The sequence below is a fragment of the Monodelphis domestica genome, chromosome 3 (assembly GCF_027887165.1).
Source record: "Monodelphis domestica isolate mMonDom1 chromosome 3, mMonDom1.pri, whole genome shotgun sequence".
Taxonomy (NCBI): domain Eukaryota; kingdom Metazoa; phylum Chordata; class Mammalia; order Didelphimorphia; family Didelphidae; genus Monodelphis; species Monodelphis domestica.
This window is the reverse complement of record NC_077229.1, coordinates 445,174,299-445,194,508: the sequence shown is the minus strand read 5'-3', so window position 1 is coordinate 445,194,508 and position 20,210 is coordinate 445,174,299. Positions and strand designations below refer to the sequence as shown.

The 20,210-nt window shown below is 36.2% G+C and overlaps 1 protein-coding gene across 4 annotated transcripts in view; it reads right to left on the bottom strand.

Annotated features, from left to right (window-relative positions):
• EGFLAM (EGF like, fibronectin type III and laminin G domains) overlaps nt 1-20,210 on the bottom strand; it is a 266,219-nt gene that overhangs the window by 159,865 nt on the left and 86,144 nt on the right. For 2 of the 4 annotated variants that reach the window (XM_007487435.3, XM_007487436.3), the window contains exons 2-4: nt 10,263-10,372; nt 9,329-9,412; nt 6,853-6,879 (exon numbers count right to left, since the gene is read on the bottom strand). In XM_007487435.3, coding sequence (XP_007487497.2) covers nt 6,853-6,879; nt 9,329-9,412; nt 10,263-10,372 — 221 coding nt within the window. The remainder of the gene's footprint in view (nt 1-6,852; nt 6,880-9,328; nt 9,413-10,262; nt 10,373-20,210) is intronic. The other 2 variants (XM_007487437.3, XM_007487438.3) reach the window with 1 other exon arrangement.

The window sequence follows — 20,210 nt, the reverse complement described above, 5'->3', positions numbered from 1 at the left end:
ACCTCTAGATTAGAAGAAAATGGTCCCTGTCCTGGAGGCTATAGAGTGAGAAGCAGAATCTGGCCATCTAATTGTTCATTTCCCTCTCTACTATCCTTCCTCTTATCTAGCTGACTTCATTACTGTGCTGATAATTTATAACTCCTTGATAGAATATCAGACTAATTCTGGGTATCTGACTGTCCATTATTTCAGATTTGTACCAATTTAGATACAAAGTTAAGGACTTTTTTATGTAGAAAAATAATTCTTAATTAAATGAAATTTTCAATAGCTAAGCTATTTCTTTCAGTCTTGTTTCTACCTATGATTTTCTTGTTGATTTGCCCTTTGTCCTTTGATTTGTTTTGAACAGAATGAAGAAAAAATAAATCACTTGGATTTAACTAAGCTAAGACTCAGGTCATCTTCAACAATTCTTCCCCTCTACCAGTTTATGGTTTTTTTTTTTTAACTTCGTAGAATGAATCCTAAATATTTTCCCTCTTAACACTTCCTTAAATAATAATTGGATGTCTTATTATTTAATGTCTCTGGGCCTCATCTGTTTCCTCATCTGTTAAATAAGAAAGTTATATTAGATAATCTAAGGTCCTTCTTGCTCTAAATCATTATTTTCTGTTTCTATTTGACCCCTTTTTTTTTTAATGAAAAAGAAATCCAGCACAAGTAAGGAGTCTGAGGTAGACCCCAGAATCCAGGATTTTCTTGCTTCTTTTAAAGATCACCGGGAATAACTGATGAGTAATTTATTTTTTGACAACAAACAATAGACATAATGAGTAAAAATCTCTAAGAAAATATGTATCACATAATCATATAACTTGTTCTTTGGGGAACATTTTGTCAGAATAGCACTGAAAGATCACTGCAAGAGATCAACGGAGAAAGGGAAGGAAGAGAAGGGGAGGGAGAAATAAAGTAGGAGAATATGCAGTGCTATTTCTAGAAGATACATGAAAGGATGAGAATTATGTATGAAGATGCCAGTCAATCACCAGTTTCTCCCTGGAATCTCCTGAGGCCCTCTCACTCCTCTAACCCCTTGCATTTATATTTGGCACTGAAGAGATTTTCCACAGCTTCCCCCATTTTTCTGGAAGCTCTCCTCAGGGCTGCCCAGAACACTTCCGCCAACCAGACCACTGTGCTCTGCATTCCAAGAAAACAAATGCCCACACAGCAGCCACTCTCACTGAGTGACCACAAACACTTGAGATCTATAAAACAGCCCTTTAAATGCCTGTGCTCAGCTAATCTGAAGTCAAGGAGGCAGATGTGCCAGGCTAAATACTAGGAGAGATTTCCTTTTAAGCAGTTCTAGTTTTCCTCTTGAAATGAACAAACCCATTCTTTTGCCAAATGTCACTCTATCTCTTCTAGTTTGAGTCAGATTTTATTCCACAATAAAGGTATTTTAAAGACAGAATGTGGAGCAGCTAAGTGGCTCTGTGGCTAGGGAGCTAGACTTGGAGACAGGAGGTCATGGATGCAAATGTGGCCTCAGACATTTGCAGGTTATGACCTTGGGCAAGTCACTTAACTCCTATTTCCTAGCACTTGCCATTCTTCTGTTTTGGAACCAAAACTTAGTATTGATTCTAAGATGGAAGGTAAAGTTAAAAAAAAAGGGGGGAATGTAAGTTCTTTGTGGAGATGGAAGGGACACCATCTTCATATCCCCAGCTCATGGTAGACAACAGTGTCTGTTGTTAAAATGTACTGAAATGGATGTGGTGCATCTCTTCCCCTTCTTCCCTGCATTATCTCGTACTGGTTGTAAACCCTGCTATATCTTAAATATTTGTTATCCTACATGTACAGTTTTCTGATCTGCATTTAGCAGATGCAAAGGTCTCTTATTTTTCAATTAGTAGAAAGATTCTTGAAAGTGCATTCAAGAATTTTTTGTTTGTGGAACCTGAATATAAATTACCTCTACTTTTCTGTTCTAACTAACCATTCAAGTCCTTGTTGCTCAGCTCTCCTAACCTACTGGGATCCATGCTTTTGCTTTCAGAAATGAAATCATAAGCCAGATGTCTTTTATTCCAATCATGTAGATGATCTGTGAAGATACTGATTCCAGCAGAAACAGACTTTCTAGTTAGATTCTCTGCCTCAAGTGTCTCCCCACTCCAAATCATCTTTCATTTAGTGACCAAAGTTATCATTCTGTAGTCTGACCCTGTTACTTCCTCCCCTCAAAACTCCACTGGCTCCCTATTACTTCCAGGATCAAATATCAAGTTAAAAAAATTTTTTTAAATCCTTACCTTCTGTCTTAGAATCTATACTAAGTTACGACTAAACATGAGATAGAAAGCATTATAAGATGTAATACAGTTGTGATTATATTAAATTTAAAAGCTTTTATACAAACAAAACCAATGTAACCAAGATTAGAAGGAAAAACAAACTGGGGGAAAAGATTCATAACAAATTTCTCTGACAAAGGTCTAATTTCTCAAATCTATAGAGAACTAAATCAAATTCATAGAATAAAAGTCATTTCCAAATTGACAAATAGTCATAGGATACGAATAAGCAATTTTCAGATGAAGAAATCAAAGCTATCAATAATCATAGTTTTCAAATATTCTAAATCACTCTTGATTACAGAAATAAACATTTCAAAACACTGCTGAGGTATCTTATCAGATTGGCTAATATAACAGTGAAGGAAACTAACAAATATTGGAAGGGTTGTAGCAAAATTGGGACACTAATGCTTTATTGGTTGAGTGGTAAACTAATCCAACCATTCTGAAGAGCAATTGGGAACTATGCCCAAAGGGTCATAAAATTGTGCATACCCTTTGATCCACTAAAATTAGCACTACTGGATCAAAAAAATCATAAAAAAGAGGGAAAGGATGTACTCCTACAAAAATATAGTAGTTGTTTTTGTGGTGTTGTCCATCAATTGAGGAATGCCAAACAAATCATGGTATATGTTGGTGATGGGATACTATTGTGCTATATAAGAAATGATAAACAGGATGATTTCAGAAAAAAACTGGAAAGATCTATGTGAACTGATGCAGTGAAATAAGCAGAACTGGGAAAACATTGTAAACACAACAGCAATATTGTTCAATGATCAACTGTGAAAATTTTTATCTATTCTCAGCAATGCGATGATCTGGGACAATTCTGAAGGACTTTTGATAAAGAATGCTATCCAACAGAGAAAGAAGTTTTGTAGTCAGATGCATTTCAAAGCATACTATCTTCCACTTATGGTTTTATTTTGGAGTGTTAGTTTTGTATGGATTTGTTCTTACAACAATTACAAAAATATGGGAGTGTGTTTTGCATGATAATACATGTATAGCCCAGATCAAATTGCTTACCATCTCTGAGTTGGGGGAGGGAATTGAAGGAGAGAAATGGTTTCAATTTTATAATTTTAGAAAAAATATATTGAAAATTATTATTACACATAATTGAGAAAATAAAATATTTTTGAATTTTAAAAGAAAATAAAGAAAAAATCTATACTAAGTGTTGATTGCAAGGCAGAAGAGAGGTAAAGGTTAGGTAGTTTTGGTTATATGGCTTGCCCCGGTCATACAGGCAAGAAGTGTCTGAATTCAAATTTGAACCCAGGACCTTCCATATCAAGACTAGAATGCTCTTCTTCCTCATCTTCATGGACTTCCTCATTTCAACTCATCTCAAATCCCATCTTATTTCTCAAACATACTATATCATCATCATCATCATCTTCTTCTTCTTCTTCTTCTTCCACCTCCTCCTCCTCCTCCTTTTCCTCTTTCATGTCATTTGAGATCTCTTCCACAGAATGACTAATATCTATATCAGATTTCTTTCTGTTTCAGGGAGGGGGAAGGATAGGGAAAAAGTGAGGGAGGAAGGGTCAAAAGAAGGGAGAGAAATTTGGAACTCAAAACTTTCAAAGAATTGTTTTCACATATTGGGGGGGGGGGATAAATATTATTTGCAAAAAGGAAATCTTTCCTAGCCATCTCTAGTGCTAGGTGCCTTCCTTCTGAGATTACCTTGCATTTCTTCTGTATGTATGTTTTTTTTTTGTTTTTTCTAAGTTATTTGCATATCTTCTCCATTAAAATGTAAATGCCTTGAGAGCAACCAAGTTTCTACATTGATTTGTATAGTTGCTGACACATAGTAAGCACTTAATAAATGTTGACTGATTGATGAAGCAAAGTGTCCTATGGAAATAGCACCAATTGAAAGTTAACTGACATTCAAATTCAAATGTGGCTATTGCTCAGTTTGAGTTTCCTCTTCTTCCCCAGCCCTATTCTGCCAAATTATTTTGTATTTGTGTGTATTTTCTTTCTCTTGGGTTGGAATGAAAGCTTTCCAAGGGGGGGGGGGGGCTGTTTTTTAATTTTTATTGTTATATTTTTCTTTTCTTTTCCAGATTACATGTAGATATAATTTTTTAACCGTTTGCTGACATTTTGTGATCCATGTTCTCTACTTTCCCTCCTCCCTTCTTCTCTCCTCCCCAATATTATATAGGTTATATGTACATTGCTATCATGCAATACATATTTCCATATTCACCATGTTGGGAAAGAATATTTATGTCACTTATACAAGAAAAATCTCATGAAGGAACAAAGGTAAAAAATGGTAGGTTCAATCTACATTCAGACTCCATCAGTTTCTTCTGTGGTGGTGAATAGCCTTTTTTTGTCATAAGTCTCTTGGAGGCAGAAATTGTTTTCACTTTGTTTTTGTAGTCCTAGTGCCTAGCACAATGCTTTGGCCAAATAAAGTCTATTGAGTCAGGCTGGATTAGATTGAACTGATTTGAATGAAATCTGGTATTTAATAGATCTCACACATGGCTCACCTTTGTTAATGAGTTGAAAGTTTACAAATTGTTTTTCTCACAATAATCCTGTGAAGTAAATAGTCCAATTATTATTACACCCATTTTACAAATATGGAACCTGAGGCTCTGAGCAGTTGTGACTCGTCCAGAGTCATATAGTTATAAATGGTCAGGTCCAAGGCCTGAAATATAAGTTGTTGTTCATTTCTTCAGTTGTGTTCATCTCTTTATGACCCCAGTTAGGGTTTTCTTAGAAAAGATACTGAAGTGGTTTGCCATTTCATTCTCCAGTTCATTTTGCAAATGAGAAAACTGAGGCAAACAGGATTAAATGATTTGCCTAGGGTCACACAGTTAGGAAGAGTCTAAGGTTAGGTTTTAACTCAGAAAGATGATTCTTCCTGACTTCAGACCCGGTGCTCTATCCCCTGCATCACCTACCTGCCCCACATGCTGTGACTTCATTTTTTAATTGCTCATTATTTTCAGTGTTTATTTATCCCCATCTTTTCATTTAGCCACCATTTGATCCCTCTGTTCCTTAGCTTATTCATCTGTGAAATAGACTGTAGAGTTCTGAATTGCAAGAGAGTTTAGTAATCACCTAGTCCTGGTCTGAGGTACGGAGAAGTACTATAACTTGCCTAAGGTGATTCTAGCATCAAATAATAGTGCCAAGATAAGACTAGACAATACCTTTAGAGGAAGAAGGTATAGAAACAGAACTTGTTTTTATCTGAATTCTTGCTTCAGGGGGGAAAAAAAGGAGCTACATTTATTTTGTAGGAAAAATCGTTGAGAATAAGGGCAAAGGAGAGTGAGTTGCAGGAAGTAGTAGCGGTATGCAAGTAATTATTAGAATTTTAGAGCTGGAGAAGACTTTGAAGAACACCCCAGAGAGACAAGCAATTTGCCCAGGTACTTAAATTCCACAAATTCATAAAACCAGTTAAAGGTAGAATTGAAATGAGAATGAAAGTATTTTGACTTCCAGATAAGTATTTTTTCCATCACCTCATGAGCACATTACATCAAGCCTCCTCTACTGTCAAGAAATCCCTTTCATTTCTCACCTTAAAAATGCTAAATCATCCACTTTCATCCTCATATTAAAAACTGTTTAGGTTCATGAGTGTCTGATTACAGGAGTTTCAGTCTAAGGGAAGATTTAGGTGAAGCAAGATCACAAAGCTCTAATCGGAAGGGATCTTAGAGACCTTCCAGTTCAAGCCACTCATTTTACAGATTGGGAAACTGAGGCCCAGGGAGGTTAATTGTCTTTCCCAAGATCATATAGGAAATGATAGGGGTAGCAATGGAACCTGAGTCAACAGACTTCAAATCTAATGTTTTTTTCCACCAAAACAATGGATCAGAATGTCACAAAACTGCCATTTTATTGATTGAAATAAACTAACTGGCCATCAGTCCTCCACACTTTTTTGCACTTAACCAAGAAAATCAAACGTTTTCACCTCAAATACTTCTCTTGCAGTAGGCAGGCTTTAAATCCTCATTTCAAAAATCAACTCCTGTTTGGTTGAATTGATTACATCCTGTAGGAATGTCTGAAGTAATTGAGACTGTGTGTATCAACAATTCACGGGGAGTAAAGAGAAGAGAAAAGAAGGAAAAGAAAAAAAAAGAAAGAAAAACCAACCACTGTGACACTTTACCAGTTTAAATATTTTCTCTCTTCCAATCTATTTCACCTGGCCTCGAGACAGAGATTAAATTATTTCAATCTTTTAAAAAACGGGCCTCTTATGCTTATATTGCTATGTGAGCTGAAGCATCACACAGCAGGGCTAAAAGAGGCTTATTTTTTTAATGATTAAAAATTCACCTTGTACACTCCACGGTCTCTGCTCTCACTAGCAATATGCACTGTCTGGTTGGGCTGACTGATTAATAAATATCAAAAGAGTGTCTGCCAACTTCAATATTTTGATGAGAAGAGACCACCTACATTCTTAAAGTTTGCATCATGGGTACATTAGCATGTGAAGCATACTTACGAAAGCTGCCTGGTTATCCAGTGGACTCTGTAGAGGGAAAAGAAAAGAACAGTATGAAGGATGATGGGATCTCTAAAGTCTCAAGGTCAGTCTGAAAACTTACTCCTCTAGTGCCCCATCCAGAGCTGGAGACTCACATTATTCCTATGGAAGCCCTCTGCCCAAGACCTTGCTTCTAATCCTTTAACTCACATCAATCCTTTCTCACCATTGAGCCTTTGTTCCATTCAAATGGGATTCCCTTCTTATCCCGTCCCATCAGCCCATTTTTGTAGAATTTTAAAGTTTACAAAGTGTTTTCATCATAGAAAAGTCTGCAAGAACGGGAGTGAAGGTGTTATTATTTCCATTTTAGACATTATTGTGATCTGGTGGAGCTTTTTTTTAAACCCCTACCTTCTTTTTTGGAATCAATTCTAAGGCAAAAGAGTGGCAAGGGCTAGGCAATCAGGGTTAAGTGATTTGCCCATGGTCACTTAGCTAGGAAATGTCTAAGGTGAGATATAAATCCATGTCCTCCTGACTCCAGACCTGGTTCTCTATCTACTATGACGTACTGCCCTTCTCTGTTTAATTTTGAGCAATCTTTCTGAGTCTCAATTTCCTTCTCTGTAAAATGAGTGGTTTGACTACATGAGTTCTAAAGTCCCCTTTTCAGCTCCAAATCTATGAACATAGAGGAAATTGAGAAGATCTCGAGAAATTAGGTAATTTGCCCAAATCCACACAGATTTTATCTAGGCAGTATAGCGAGGCAGCAAGGTGGTTTGGCAAAAAGGACACTGAACTTGGATTTAGGAAATCCTGAATTCAAATCTCAATTTAGAGATTTATTAGCTTTGTGACTCCAGAAAAGTCACATCACTTGTAAAATGGACTTGATGGACTCCAAGATCCCTTCCTACTCTAAATCTTCAATCTAATAAGAAGCAAACCTGGGATTTGAATTTCAGGTCCTACAATTAATTCCAAGTCCAGCAGCTCATACTCCTTTAAGTTCCTGTTTCCATGAAATCTTCCTTCACCATTGTAGCTCACACCAAATTCCACCCTTCTCTAAGTATCTCTAATACCTCTAATCAACATTTAATGACCATTCCTTAAAGACTGGTGTTGCTCACTGTTTCACATCTTCTCTTTCCAATAAGACCCTAGGCAGCTCATGGGCAAGGACAATGTCATGTAATTCTGTTATATCCCCTCCATCAACTAATCCCAAACTAATTGCTTAAATAGGGAATGAAAGGAATTAGTCACATAGTAAATGCTTGTTGATATCAGCAGGTTGAGGAAAATGACTAGAATCTGGTAGGAAACCTTTGTATTGAGAAAAAACAATAGGAACTTTTTTACTTCAAAGCCTTGAGACCAGTATCCCAATCCTTTGCCAGTTCCAGTTAGGAAGGGGCAGTTTCTGTTTTAGCAGCCTCTATTTAGGAGGGGGGGGAGGAGAGAGAGAGAGAGAGAGAGAGAGAGAGAGAGATTGAAAAAGAGAGACAGAAATAGACGAAGATAGAGACAGAGAGAATACTGAGAATGAGAAAAGGCAGTAGAGAATATGCCCAAGGATAATGAATAGTTTTACTGAGTAGTCCTTTGTTACTTCTCTTTTTAAATTGTTTATTATAAAGGATAGTTTTCAGTGTAGGGAAAGGGGGAAGACTAGGTTTGGAAATGAAAAACAAAGTATATACTCCCAAAATTAAAAAGTAGAGGAAAAAAAGGAAAGAAAATGTTAAAGAAGAAAAATTTGCTTAAAGCAGAAAGGTGAGACTATAGAATGGAATGACAAAAAGTATAGGAAAATGGAAGGATAGAGTAATAAGAGAGAAAAATAAAAGAGAACCATTTTAAAATATAGTTGAAAATACATTGTTCTCTTCATTGTGTCTCTTCAGGCATTTGGGAACATTCAGATTTGACATTTTTACTTTTAAAGCTTTCCTGGGAGTTAGCTCTAAGAGATCAAAATTGAACTTTATGTGGAAAAGGAAAATGACTCTAAGGAAATTGTTTTCAGAATCATTGACAAAAAGGTTTGGAAGTAGAGAGTAGGAAAATTTTAACTGTTATACTTTCTGCAAATGTCTAAATGTTTGGAGGCACACCAATCAAATTTTTCCTTATTTTTTAAAAATACATCCCGTAAATGACTTTTGTCATTATATCACTGTCATTTTGGGAAATAAAACAGGATGAAATCCCAACTCCTCCTCCAGATCAAACCTTCAAAGAAAACAATCAAGGAAACAAGGGGGGAAATGAGCACAAATATCAGACACAATGGCCCCATCTGATTGTATACACTATGTCCTGAATTAGTAGTCTCCTGCCTCTCCAACATGAAATTTAAAGAAATACATACTTAATGGACAAGAGACATTCTAATTCCCACTCATCACTATTGAGAGCATCCTTACCACCCCCGACGTTCATATCACATTCAAGGGATGTTGTTGGTGATGGGGATACTCACCATATTGAGTATGTCCTCATTGAGAGGCACATCTTGTGACATCTGGTGGAGGAATTTGTTCTCCCTGGCCTCAGAGTAAAACACCTTGAAGAAATATAGTTAACTGGGTTCAACAGGAGTGCAAAGGTTTTCTTACAGAATACATCCTGCTCTAATTTCACTAAAAGCTGCAGGGAATTAATTGCTCACGTTTCATTGCTTCCTCCACATCCCCTTCCATTTGTTCCCCCATCCTCCCGTACACTTTATTTACATAGTAACCTACTTCAGGTCATATTATATAGGTGGCTTTCCCTAAAAAACCTTATGTCACTTTCCTTTGGGCTCCCTCAGTCCCTACCAATTGGATCCACTGCTGACATTCTTTTTCACTTACCAATAGGGTGTTTTGTCACAGCTTTCTATTTGTTTCCCACCAACATGCTCTGTCTTTCCAAACTTGATAGACCATACCTACCACCTCTATTAAACCTGGCCTGAAGCTATGAATCAAGAAGGAACCACAGAGACTAACTCAGTTGTAGCTTAAGAACCTGCTGGAATAAACTGTTTCTAACCTTGTTTCAAGGCTAGTGGAAGAATGGGGCATTTCCAGAGTAGTGATGCAAGGAGAATTAGGGCTGCTTGTGTAGCCCAAAGAAAGGAAGGAGAGAGAAAGTTGACACACATTGGAAAAACAGACATTTGGGGGCAGCTAGGTGACTCAGTAGTTAGAGAGTTGGGTCTAGAGATGGGAGATTCAGGATTCAAATCTGGCATTAGACATTTCCTAGCTGAGTGACCCTAGGCAAGTCACTTAAGCCCCACTGCCTAGCTTTTAGCTACTCTTCTACCTTGGAACCAACTTACATTAGTGATTCTAAGATGGAATATAAAGTATTTAAGAAAAAAGGCAGGCATTCTACTTTAAAAATTATCAAGCCTATATACTCACAGTATATCCAGTGATGAGATTGGTGTGATGATGTGGCATTCTCCACTGAACTTGGAAAGCTGAACAGTTTAAAGAATCCAGCAGGATATCAACAGGGGGACCCAGTCTGCCTACCTCAAAACAAAAGAATATTGAATTAGAAGGTCCAAAGGAGATGTCATCTAGCTGTCGAGGAGAAAATATCTAGAAACCCAGAAAAAAATTCAAAATCTATTCTTTGAAATGAAGGCTGTATAGAGTCGCATATATTTTACTATGATGGATTTTTTTTCCTGGGAAATTAACTCAGGTTCTTTTCATCAAATGCCTTCCATGTTCTTTGAGGTACAAGATGCCACAAAGGTGATTCTGGGATAAGGATATCTTGATATTATCCCTTTTAGGTGTTTGGTTATGGACAGATTTGAAACTTTTAAGATCACCTACCACTGATCAATGTATTTCTGAGTTTAAAGGGTCATATAATAAACTCAAAACTGACTTAAAAAAAAAAAGATGATTAGATGGACTTCTGAGAACCTACACAGAACAAAAACCCAAGGTAATAATCATAGATCCACTCACAGACCTGCAGGAGAACATCTGCGGCATTCCTCTCGGGGAAACCACCAGCTACTTCTCTGGTAAGAATTAATGCAAGGGAGATTTTCCTTTAGAGTTTTACAGATACTTTAATAAGAATGTTACTGTCCTCAGTGTTACATTAATTAATGGAGAATTCAGATCTAAACAGCTGGCCAATGTTTGAGAAATCCAAGTATATAAGTTATAAAAAAAGTTAGGAACATTCAATGTTGGAATGCCTATGGGAAAAATAGACCTACTTATGAACTTCTGCAGGAGCTATGAATCTATCTAGCTAAGAATTTTAGGTAAGACAAGTGACTAAACTGTCCATATCCTTTGACATAGTAATCCCATTACTTCACATATCACAAGAAAGTCAGAAAATAACAAATTTTCTAATGTACATCAACATACTTATAATTTAAATAGTGTAATAGTGTATGTATACTCATGTGTATACAAAAAGTATATTCAGGTATATGAAGATACAAAAAATAAAAAAGAATACTCAGAAGTATGAGTAGCATATGTAGCAAGGGTAGTATGAGTAGTGTATGTGGTAGCAAAGACTTATAAACCGAAGTGGTTGGCTTTCCTTCAAATGAGGAATAGATGGGGGGAAAAAACTATCATATGTTAATATGACAGGATATTATTGTGTATTAACAACAGACAAATATGAGGAATTCATGGTTATGTAGGAAAATTTCCATGATCCGATGCAAAGCAAAATATGCAGAACCAAGAGGATCATATTACTATGCTTATTACAGCATAAATGTAAAGATTGCTGAAAGGGAATCTAAGTAACTGAAAAACCAATGTAGATCCCACTAAATATCTCTCCTCTGCTCTGGCAGAAAGGCAGAGGATGATCAGGACACATAATATTGTGTGGATATAATGATTGTATGATCTCAAAGAAGAGTAAAAAATGTACTTTTCTCCATTCTTTCCCAGAACTACAGAATTATGGATGTGGAATATAGCATAAACTGTCAGACAAGACCTATTTGTTAGCCAATGTATCTATTTTTCCCTGACACGTGGGAGAATTCAATATGGAGGAAGGAATTTGAAATATTTAATAGTTAAAGACAAAAAGCAACAATAAAATGTATATGTTAAAAGAATTAAAAGCTGGCACATGCTGGAGTATGACTTAGAATTACCTCTCATTTCAAGGATTCTTTATGTAACAATATAAATACTTATATGAATGCATATCCGTGATCTTGTATACAGACATGTGTCCTTTGTTATTTGAGAAAATCTATAATAAAACATCATCTTAATTACTCTTATTTGAGTTAAAACAGACTCTATTATTTTTTGTTTTGCATGCAGAGTCTATCTCCCAGACAGGAACACCCAAAATAACATGCAATTAGATGAGCAAGTCTATTATCTTGACAAAACAACAAAAAGTATAATATTTGTGTAAAATAATGACTGATTGTCTTGTAAAATTAATGAGCCCCAGCAAGAAAGCTATTCATTTTTGTAAATTATGCCATTTTAATCATTAATTAGCATTTATTGAGGTACTCCTACTTTCAAAAAGCTCTAAATAAACAAGCAAACCAACAAAAACCACATGATTATCTCAATAGATGTAGAAAAAGCCTTTGACAAAATACAACACATTCCTATTGAAAACACTAGAAAGTATAGAAATATAAGGGCCTTTCCTAAAAATAATAAACAGTACATATCTAAAACCATTAGCAAACATCATCTGCAATGGGAATAAACTTAAAGCCTTCCCAATAAGATCAGGAGTGAAACAAGGATGCCCATTATCACCTCTACTATTTAACATTGTACTAGAAACATTAGATGTGGCAATTATAGAAGAAAAAGAAATTGAGGATTTAAAATAGGTAACGAAGAGACCAAGCTATCACTCTTTGTTGATGATATGATGGTCTACTTAAAGAACCCCAGAGAATCAACCAAAAAGCTAGTGGAAATAATCAACTACTTTTGCAAAGTCACAGGATACAAAATAAACTCACATAAGTCATCAGCATTTCTATATATCTCCAACACATCTCAGCAGCTAGAATTAGAAAGAGAAATTCCATTTAAAATTACCCTAGACAATATAAAATACTTAGGATCTATCTGCTGAGACAAACACAGTAACTATATGAACACAACTACAAAACACTTTCCACACAATTAAAACTTGATCTAAACAATTGGAAAAACATTGATTGCTCATGGATAGGATGAGGTAACATAATAAAAATGACAATCCTACCCAAATTAATTTACTTATTTAGTGCCATGCCCATTGAACTAGCAAAAAACTTTTTTGCTGAATTAGAAAAAAACATAACAAAGTTCATTTGGAAGAACAAAAGATCAAGGATATCCAGGGAAATCATGAAAAAAAATGCAAAGGAAAGAGGCCTTGCAGTCCCAGATCTCAAACTATACTATAAAACAGTGGTCATCAAAATAATTTGGTACTGGCTAAGAGACAGAAAAGAGGATCAGTGGAATAGACTTGGGGTAAGTGACCTCATGAAGACAGTCTATGATAAGCCCAAAGATCCCAGCTTTGGGGACCAAAACCCACTTTTTGATAAAAACTGCTGGGAAAATTGGAAGACAGTATGGGAGAGATTAGGTTTGGATCAATATCTCATACCCTACACCAAGATAAACACAGAATGGGTGAATGACTTGAATATAAAGAAGGAAACTATAAGCAAATTAGTCAAACACAGAATAGCATACTTGTCAGGTCTTTGGGAAAGGAAAGACTTTAAAACCAAGCAAGAGCTAGAAAAAAATCACAAAATGTAAAATCAATAATTTTGATGACATCAAATTAAAAAGTTTCTGTACAAACAAAACCAATGCATCCAAAATTAGAAGAGAAGCAACAAATTGGGAAACAATCTTCATTACAAAAAACCTCTGACAAAGGTCTAATTACTCAAATCTATAAAGAACTAAATCAATTATACAAGAAATCAAGCCATTCTCCAATTGATAAATGGGCAAGGGACATGAACAGGCAATTTTCAGTTAAAGAAATCAAAACTATTAATAAGCACATGAAAAAGTGTTCTAAATCTCTTATAATCATAGAGATGCAAATCAAAACAACTTTGAGATCTCACCTCACACCTAGCAGATTGGCTAACATGACAGCAGTGGAAAGTAATGAATGCTGGAGGGGATGTGGCAAAGTCAGAACATGAATGCATTGCTGGTGGAGTTGTGAATTAATCCAACCATTTTGGTGGGCAATTTGGAACTGTGCCCAAAGGGCACTACAAGACTGTCTGACCTTTGATCCAGCCATAGCCCTGCTGGGTTTGTAACCCAAAGAGATAATAAGGAAAAAGAATTATACAAGAATATTCATAGCTGTGCTCTTTGTGGTGGCAAAAAAAAAAGGAAAATGAGGGGATATCCTTCAATTGGGGAATGGCTGAACAAATTGTGATACATGTTGGTGATGGAATACTATTGTGTTGAAAGGAATAATAAAGTGGAAGAATTCCATGGGAACTGGAACAACCTCCAGGAATTGATGCAGAGCAAAAGGAGCAGAACCAGGAGAACATTGTACACAGAAACTGATACACTGTGGTACAATCAAATGTAATGGACTTTTTCATTAGTGGCAATGCAGTGATCCTGAACAACTTGGAGGGATCTATGAGAAAGAATACTATCCACATTTAGAGAAAAAACTGTGGGAGCAGAAACACAGAAGAAAAATAACTGCTTGATTACATGGGTTGAGGGGATATGGTTGTGGATGTAGACTCTAAATGAACATCCTAATGCAAACACCAACAACATGGAAATAGGTTTTGATCAAGGACACATGTAATACCCAGTGGAATTGTGTGTCAGCTATGGGAAGGGTGGGGGTAGGGGAAGAAGAGAAAAAGCAGGATTTTTGTAACTAAGAAATAATGTTCTAAATTGACTAAATAAATTAATTTAAATTTTAAAATAATGCTATAATTTTTTAATGTAATTGGAAAAAATAAAACAAAACTTAAAAAAAAATGCTCTAAATAGTGTGACCCTCCAGTCACTCAGACACAGAATACTTCAAGGAAATGACAATAATTTTAAAATAAAAACAAATGTTCTCTGGAGTATGACTTCTCATTTCTTTTCATCCTATGACAAACTGCATAGTTGGATTTTCCTCCTGGCACAATATAGAAAAGGACATCACAGCCTATATTATCACCTTGCACTCATGGAGAAGAACCTGAAACCTGCATAAAATTGACAACTAAGAAACAGGACAACCTACAAGCAAAAACTGTCATTGTGGTATGATGGTGAGTAAGGATAGGTCTTTGAATATACAGTCTTTGACTATGATTCATTCATTCATTAATTCAATGTACAAACACTTATTGAATACCTATTATGATTAAAGCTTCATGCTAGGTGCTGTGGGCAGAACAGTCTGTCCTTTTGAAGCTCATAGACTAGATGGAGGATAAGCTATATAAATAATTTACTGTAATGAAAGGTAGAATGTAAAAGTGAATTAAGACAAGTACAAAGAATTAGTGGAATTCAGAGAAGAGAGCTGTCATTTTTAGGTATCATGGAGAAGATGGCATTTGTACCATGGAGTCATAGCTTTAGAGCTGAGAGGGACCTCAGAGAACATCTAGTCTAACCCCACGTTCTACTAATGAGGACATAAAGGTCCAGGGAATTTTAGTGATATTTCCCAGATCACAAGGTAAAAAGGAAGAGGAGGGGGAGGAGGAGAATGAGGAAGAGAAAGAGATGGCAAAGATGCTGACAATGACAAAGTCAAAACATCACAGATAAGGGTAGAATTCTTGGCACAGAAAAATAGATTTATAGTTGGAAGTTGACCTCAAAAGTCATCTTGTCCAGGGATGTCAAACTCACTGGTAGTGGACAGCAAAACTTCTGAGTATGCCTAATCAGATTACATGTAATTGGGAAATGTTTGACAAAATAAAAAATATAGCACATCATAGATAAAGTTAATTTGTGGGTTTCTAAGTAAAAAATGGCCTGCAGAGATTTCTATTTGAGTTTTCCACCACTATATTTAATCCAACTTTCTTATTTTATACATGAAAATAGAGAGGCGCAGGGAGATTAAGTGAATTGCCCCACACTTAGTAGGGATTTAAAAAATGTTCATTGATTTTTTCCCCCAAGGACACCTAGCAAGTGATTATTAGAGGGAGCACCTGAACTCAGGCTCTCCACACCCAGAACTCTTTCCAGAGTACTATGATGCCTCCCCTGACAGACATGTAGTGGAGATGTCAGGGATCCTCTTTCCACTGTGCCACACTGTATTGTACTTAGAAAAATATAAGAAGAGAGGCTGGAGAAAAAGAGATGGAAAGACAATGATGTTTTCGGCTACCACTGTGGAATTTAAATTACATGCTCCCAAGTAAGAACAAATGGAGTTCTGATATGGGAGGGATATATCATGATGGAGTGGATGACAGGGCTTGATGCATGGGCATGAGGACCCAAATAAACAGGCCCTGAAGCAACACTCCAGCTTTCTAGGACAAACTCACTGGATTTTCAACATGGAATGTATACTCCTAAATGCTGCTTTACCATAAGAGAAACAGGACCATCAAACTGGGGGAGAATGAAGGATTTTGACGATGAAGGATTTTCCTGGGGGTTTGACCCACTATCTGAAGGCCATTGACTCCAGCAGATCAACTTCGATATGCATTTGCAGCTGTTCCAAATCTGCTGTCCCAAACTTCTTCCCTACTAACTCTTAACCTTGAGAAAGACAGATCATGGGGTATGGTGGCTTCTGATGTGCCAAACTCCAAGACAAGGACCTTAAATCATGGCTCTGATGTTAACAAGCCGGGGACCATGGGCAAGTCATTTAATGGTGCTTAGCTTCAGTTTCCTCATCTATAAAATGAGATCATTAGGCAGATTATCACTAGGATCATTTCTAGCTTTCAGGGTCTATGTTTCTCTAATTCCATAATACTAAGGGGTGGAAGGGAAGGAAGAAGAAACAATAGAGGTGAAGGAAGCAGTGACTGGGACAAACAAGATGTGGTAACAGCTAAAAACCAGGATTGATCTTCTCCATGAGAAGTCCTATGTAGAGCTTCTTCTGGACACTGATAAGCCTCATGCCCATATTTCTCTGTGTAATGGTGTATGGTATAGGGCACATAAAGGACTGCTTCATTCCAGTGGATTGTCATGCCTACCCCTCTGGGCAAAAGCAGCATTTCTCAAACTGTCCTCCTGACCCCAGAGTTTTAACAGCACATAATGATGAGTTCTATGAGGAAAATCTCATTCTAGAGATATATATAGAGTTGTAAACCATTTCACACGCAATTCTGGCAAAACATCAAAGACCCATGATGTAGGTGATAGAAGGGACATTGGATCTGGAGTCAAAGGAGCTGGGTTTAGAGCCTGGATGTGCTATTTCCTACCTATGTGACGTTTGTTAAAGAGGGGTTCAAATTTATTTATTTGTTATACAAAAATTCCTAGGCATCTCCCTCCCTCCTTCCCTTTCCTTCACTAGAGAAGGCATAATTTGACAAAGATGTAAGTATATATAAAATTATGTCTTTTTTATTTCTATTTATCAGTTCTTTCTCTAGAGGTGGACATATACAATCTTTGGTAAATTACTTAACTGCTCCATACCTCTGTTTCCTCAGCTCTAAAATGAAGGTGTTGGACAGCTCTAAATTGATAAATCTATTGTCACTCCATTGATGCAGATCATAAGACAGCTAAAGCAGAGTCTTAGAAAATTGAAAGAGACTCAGGGAGTATGTTACTTACCCATGAAAGTATGTATGCATCAAAAATATTTATGTATGGCAATTAGAGGGGGCATGAAAATAGGTTTAACTTCCTCTATTTGTCCAAAATTTCTCTGAAATCTTTCTTCATTTGTTTTCCTTAGGTAAAGCAGTGGGGGCAGGAGTGGGAGTGGGGAAATATTCTCTACTCTCAGTCCCCCTGGATTAGAATTTATGAGTCCTTTCAGCATATTTCAAAGATCAATGGTCAAATTAGTTTGGGAAATTCTGGGCAAGAAACTGGGGGTAGGAATTTGAGCCAAATGATCCTCTCAAGGTCCTTTTCCTGTTCTTCACACTAATGACCAGACCATAACCCCTCTGAAGGTATTTCATATATCTCCTAGAACTAAACTTAGGAAGTCATTGGTGGCAATAAGCCACATTTGTGAAATCAGATTCATGCCTCTCAAACATCCTTAATGGCGAGCAGACGGAAACAATTTGTCTCCAAATAAATGTTTTTGTGATTATTTTAAACATCTACTCTTTCTGTGACCTTCTATACCATAGCATAGCAGAGTGCTTGTGCTTACTCATTGTGGAATGAAATCAGGTTGTTTTCAAAGGTCACTCACATGTGTGACAAATTTAAATGAGGCTTAGACAAGTCTGTGTATATGGTTTCTAAACCTAAAGACAAAATAACATTTCCTATTTAATTAGGAGTGGTTAGCAATGGCAGAAAAAGGAAATATTGAGCGAGTTTTGATGAACTGTGGCCTTTAAAAGGCGAAAGGTATTTTTATATAATACATTATAAAGTACTTTCATAAGTTGAAAGCTGTACTTTCTGAAAGTCAAAGGTGTAAAAACCATTTCCCAGCACTGTTGGTAAACTCTATACTGGGGCTGTCAAAACATTGGCTTCACTATACTACACTACACAATTTGCATCTCAACTTTCTGAATAATTAGGTCAATTTCCTGTGTTAATTTTATTTAATAAAATACTTCAATTCAGCTTCCTGAGCAATGCATTTCTGATATAATTGCTTTTTGTAATCTGATTCATAAATACCCCCAAAACATAAATAAAAAATATAATCTGTGACAGAAATACATTCCTAGCTCTTGAATTATTTGACTTTTACAAAATGAACCAGGTTATATACACAGATGCAGATGGAAAGAAAATTGCCCAGACTAATTAAAATCATCAGGAAATTCTGAATGAACTAAAAAACCACACATATTTCCATATTTTGGAAGCTTACTCCATCTAGTCTTATTAAGGCCACAATGAATAAGTCACCAGGGAGTTTCTCATCATAGTCATTTCTAAGATGATGCCTTCAAGGCAACAGGAAAATTTGGCCTGAGAAAGTACATAGTTGAGTCATCTGGCCATTTCAGAAACTCTTAATAACTGGAAAATAGCAAGAAATATTATGTCTAGTCAGCCTTATTATTATCTCTTTGTGATGTTCTTACTATCAAAATCCTACTTACTGAGGCATCTAGGTAGCTCAGGGGATAGAGAGCTAGAACCAGAGACAGGAGGTCCTGGGTTCAATTTGATCTCAGATACTTCCTAATTGTGTAATCTGGGCAAGTCAACCCCAATTACCTAGTTCTTATTGCTCCTCTTTCTTGAAACCAATAGTATTGATTCTAAGACAGAATATAACAGTTAAAATTTTAAAAAAAAAGAACCCCTCTTTAAAAGAATGTATGCTTTTTAATCCAGCAATACATTTGTACCCCAAAGAAATAAAAAAGGATGTATGAAAATATTCATAGCTGTGCTCTTTGTGGTGGCAAAAAAAAAATGGAAAATGTGGAGGCATCCCTTGATTAGGGAATGGCTGAATAAATTGTGGTATGTGATGGTGATGGAATATTATTGTACTATAAGGAATGATATATTAATGTGCTATAAGGAAAGACCCCCATGAATTGATGCTGAATGAAATGAACAGAGCCAGGAGAACATAATATAATGATACACAGAAACTGAAACATTGTGGGATGATCAAATGTAATCAACTTTGCTACTAGTAGAAAGGCAATGATACAGGACAATCTCGAGGGATTTAGGACAAAATGCTATCCACATTGAGAGAAAAAACTGTAGGAGTAGAAACACAGGGGAAAAAAAACATATGATTTATCACTTGTTTATATGAATATTTGATTTGGAGTTTTGGTTTTAAATGGTTACTCTATTATAAAAATGAATAATATAGAAATAGGTAGCAAGGGATAAAACATGTATAACCCTGTGGAATTGCTTGTCAGCTCTGGGAGTGGAAAGGGAAAAGGGGTGAGAGAGAGAGAATAAATCATATAACCATAGAAAAATATTTAAAAGTAAATAAAATTTTAACTTAAAAAAACAACAACAACAACCTATTTAGTGGTACTCCAAGTTTCACCTAGAAAACATTCAAAGAATAGGAAGGACCTAAGAAGTCAGGGGGACCAAGTAATGCAGCTGAACTCCCTCTGCTTTCAATGTCACCACTTGTGTTGATAGACATGCTTGATGTGGGGACCAGGTACTGAATAAGGAAGGTGC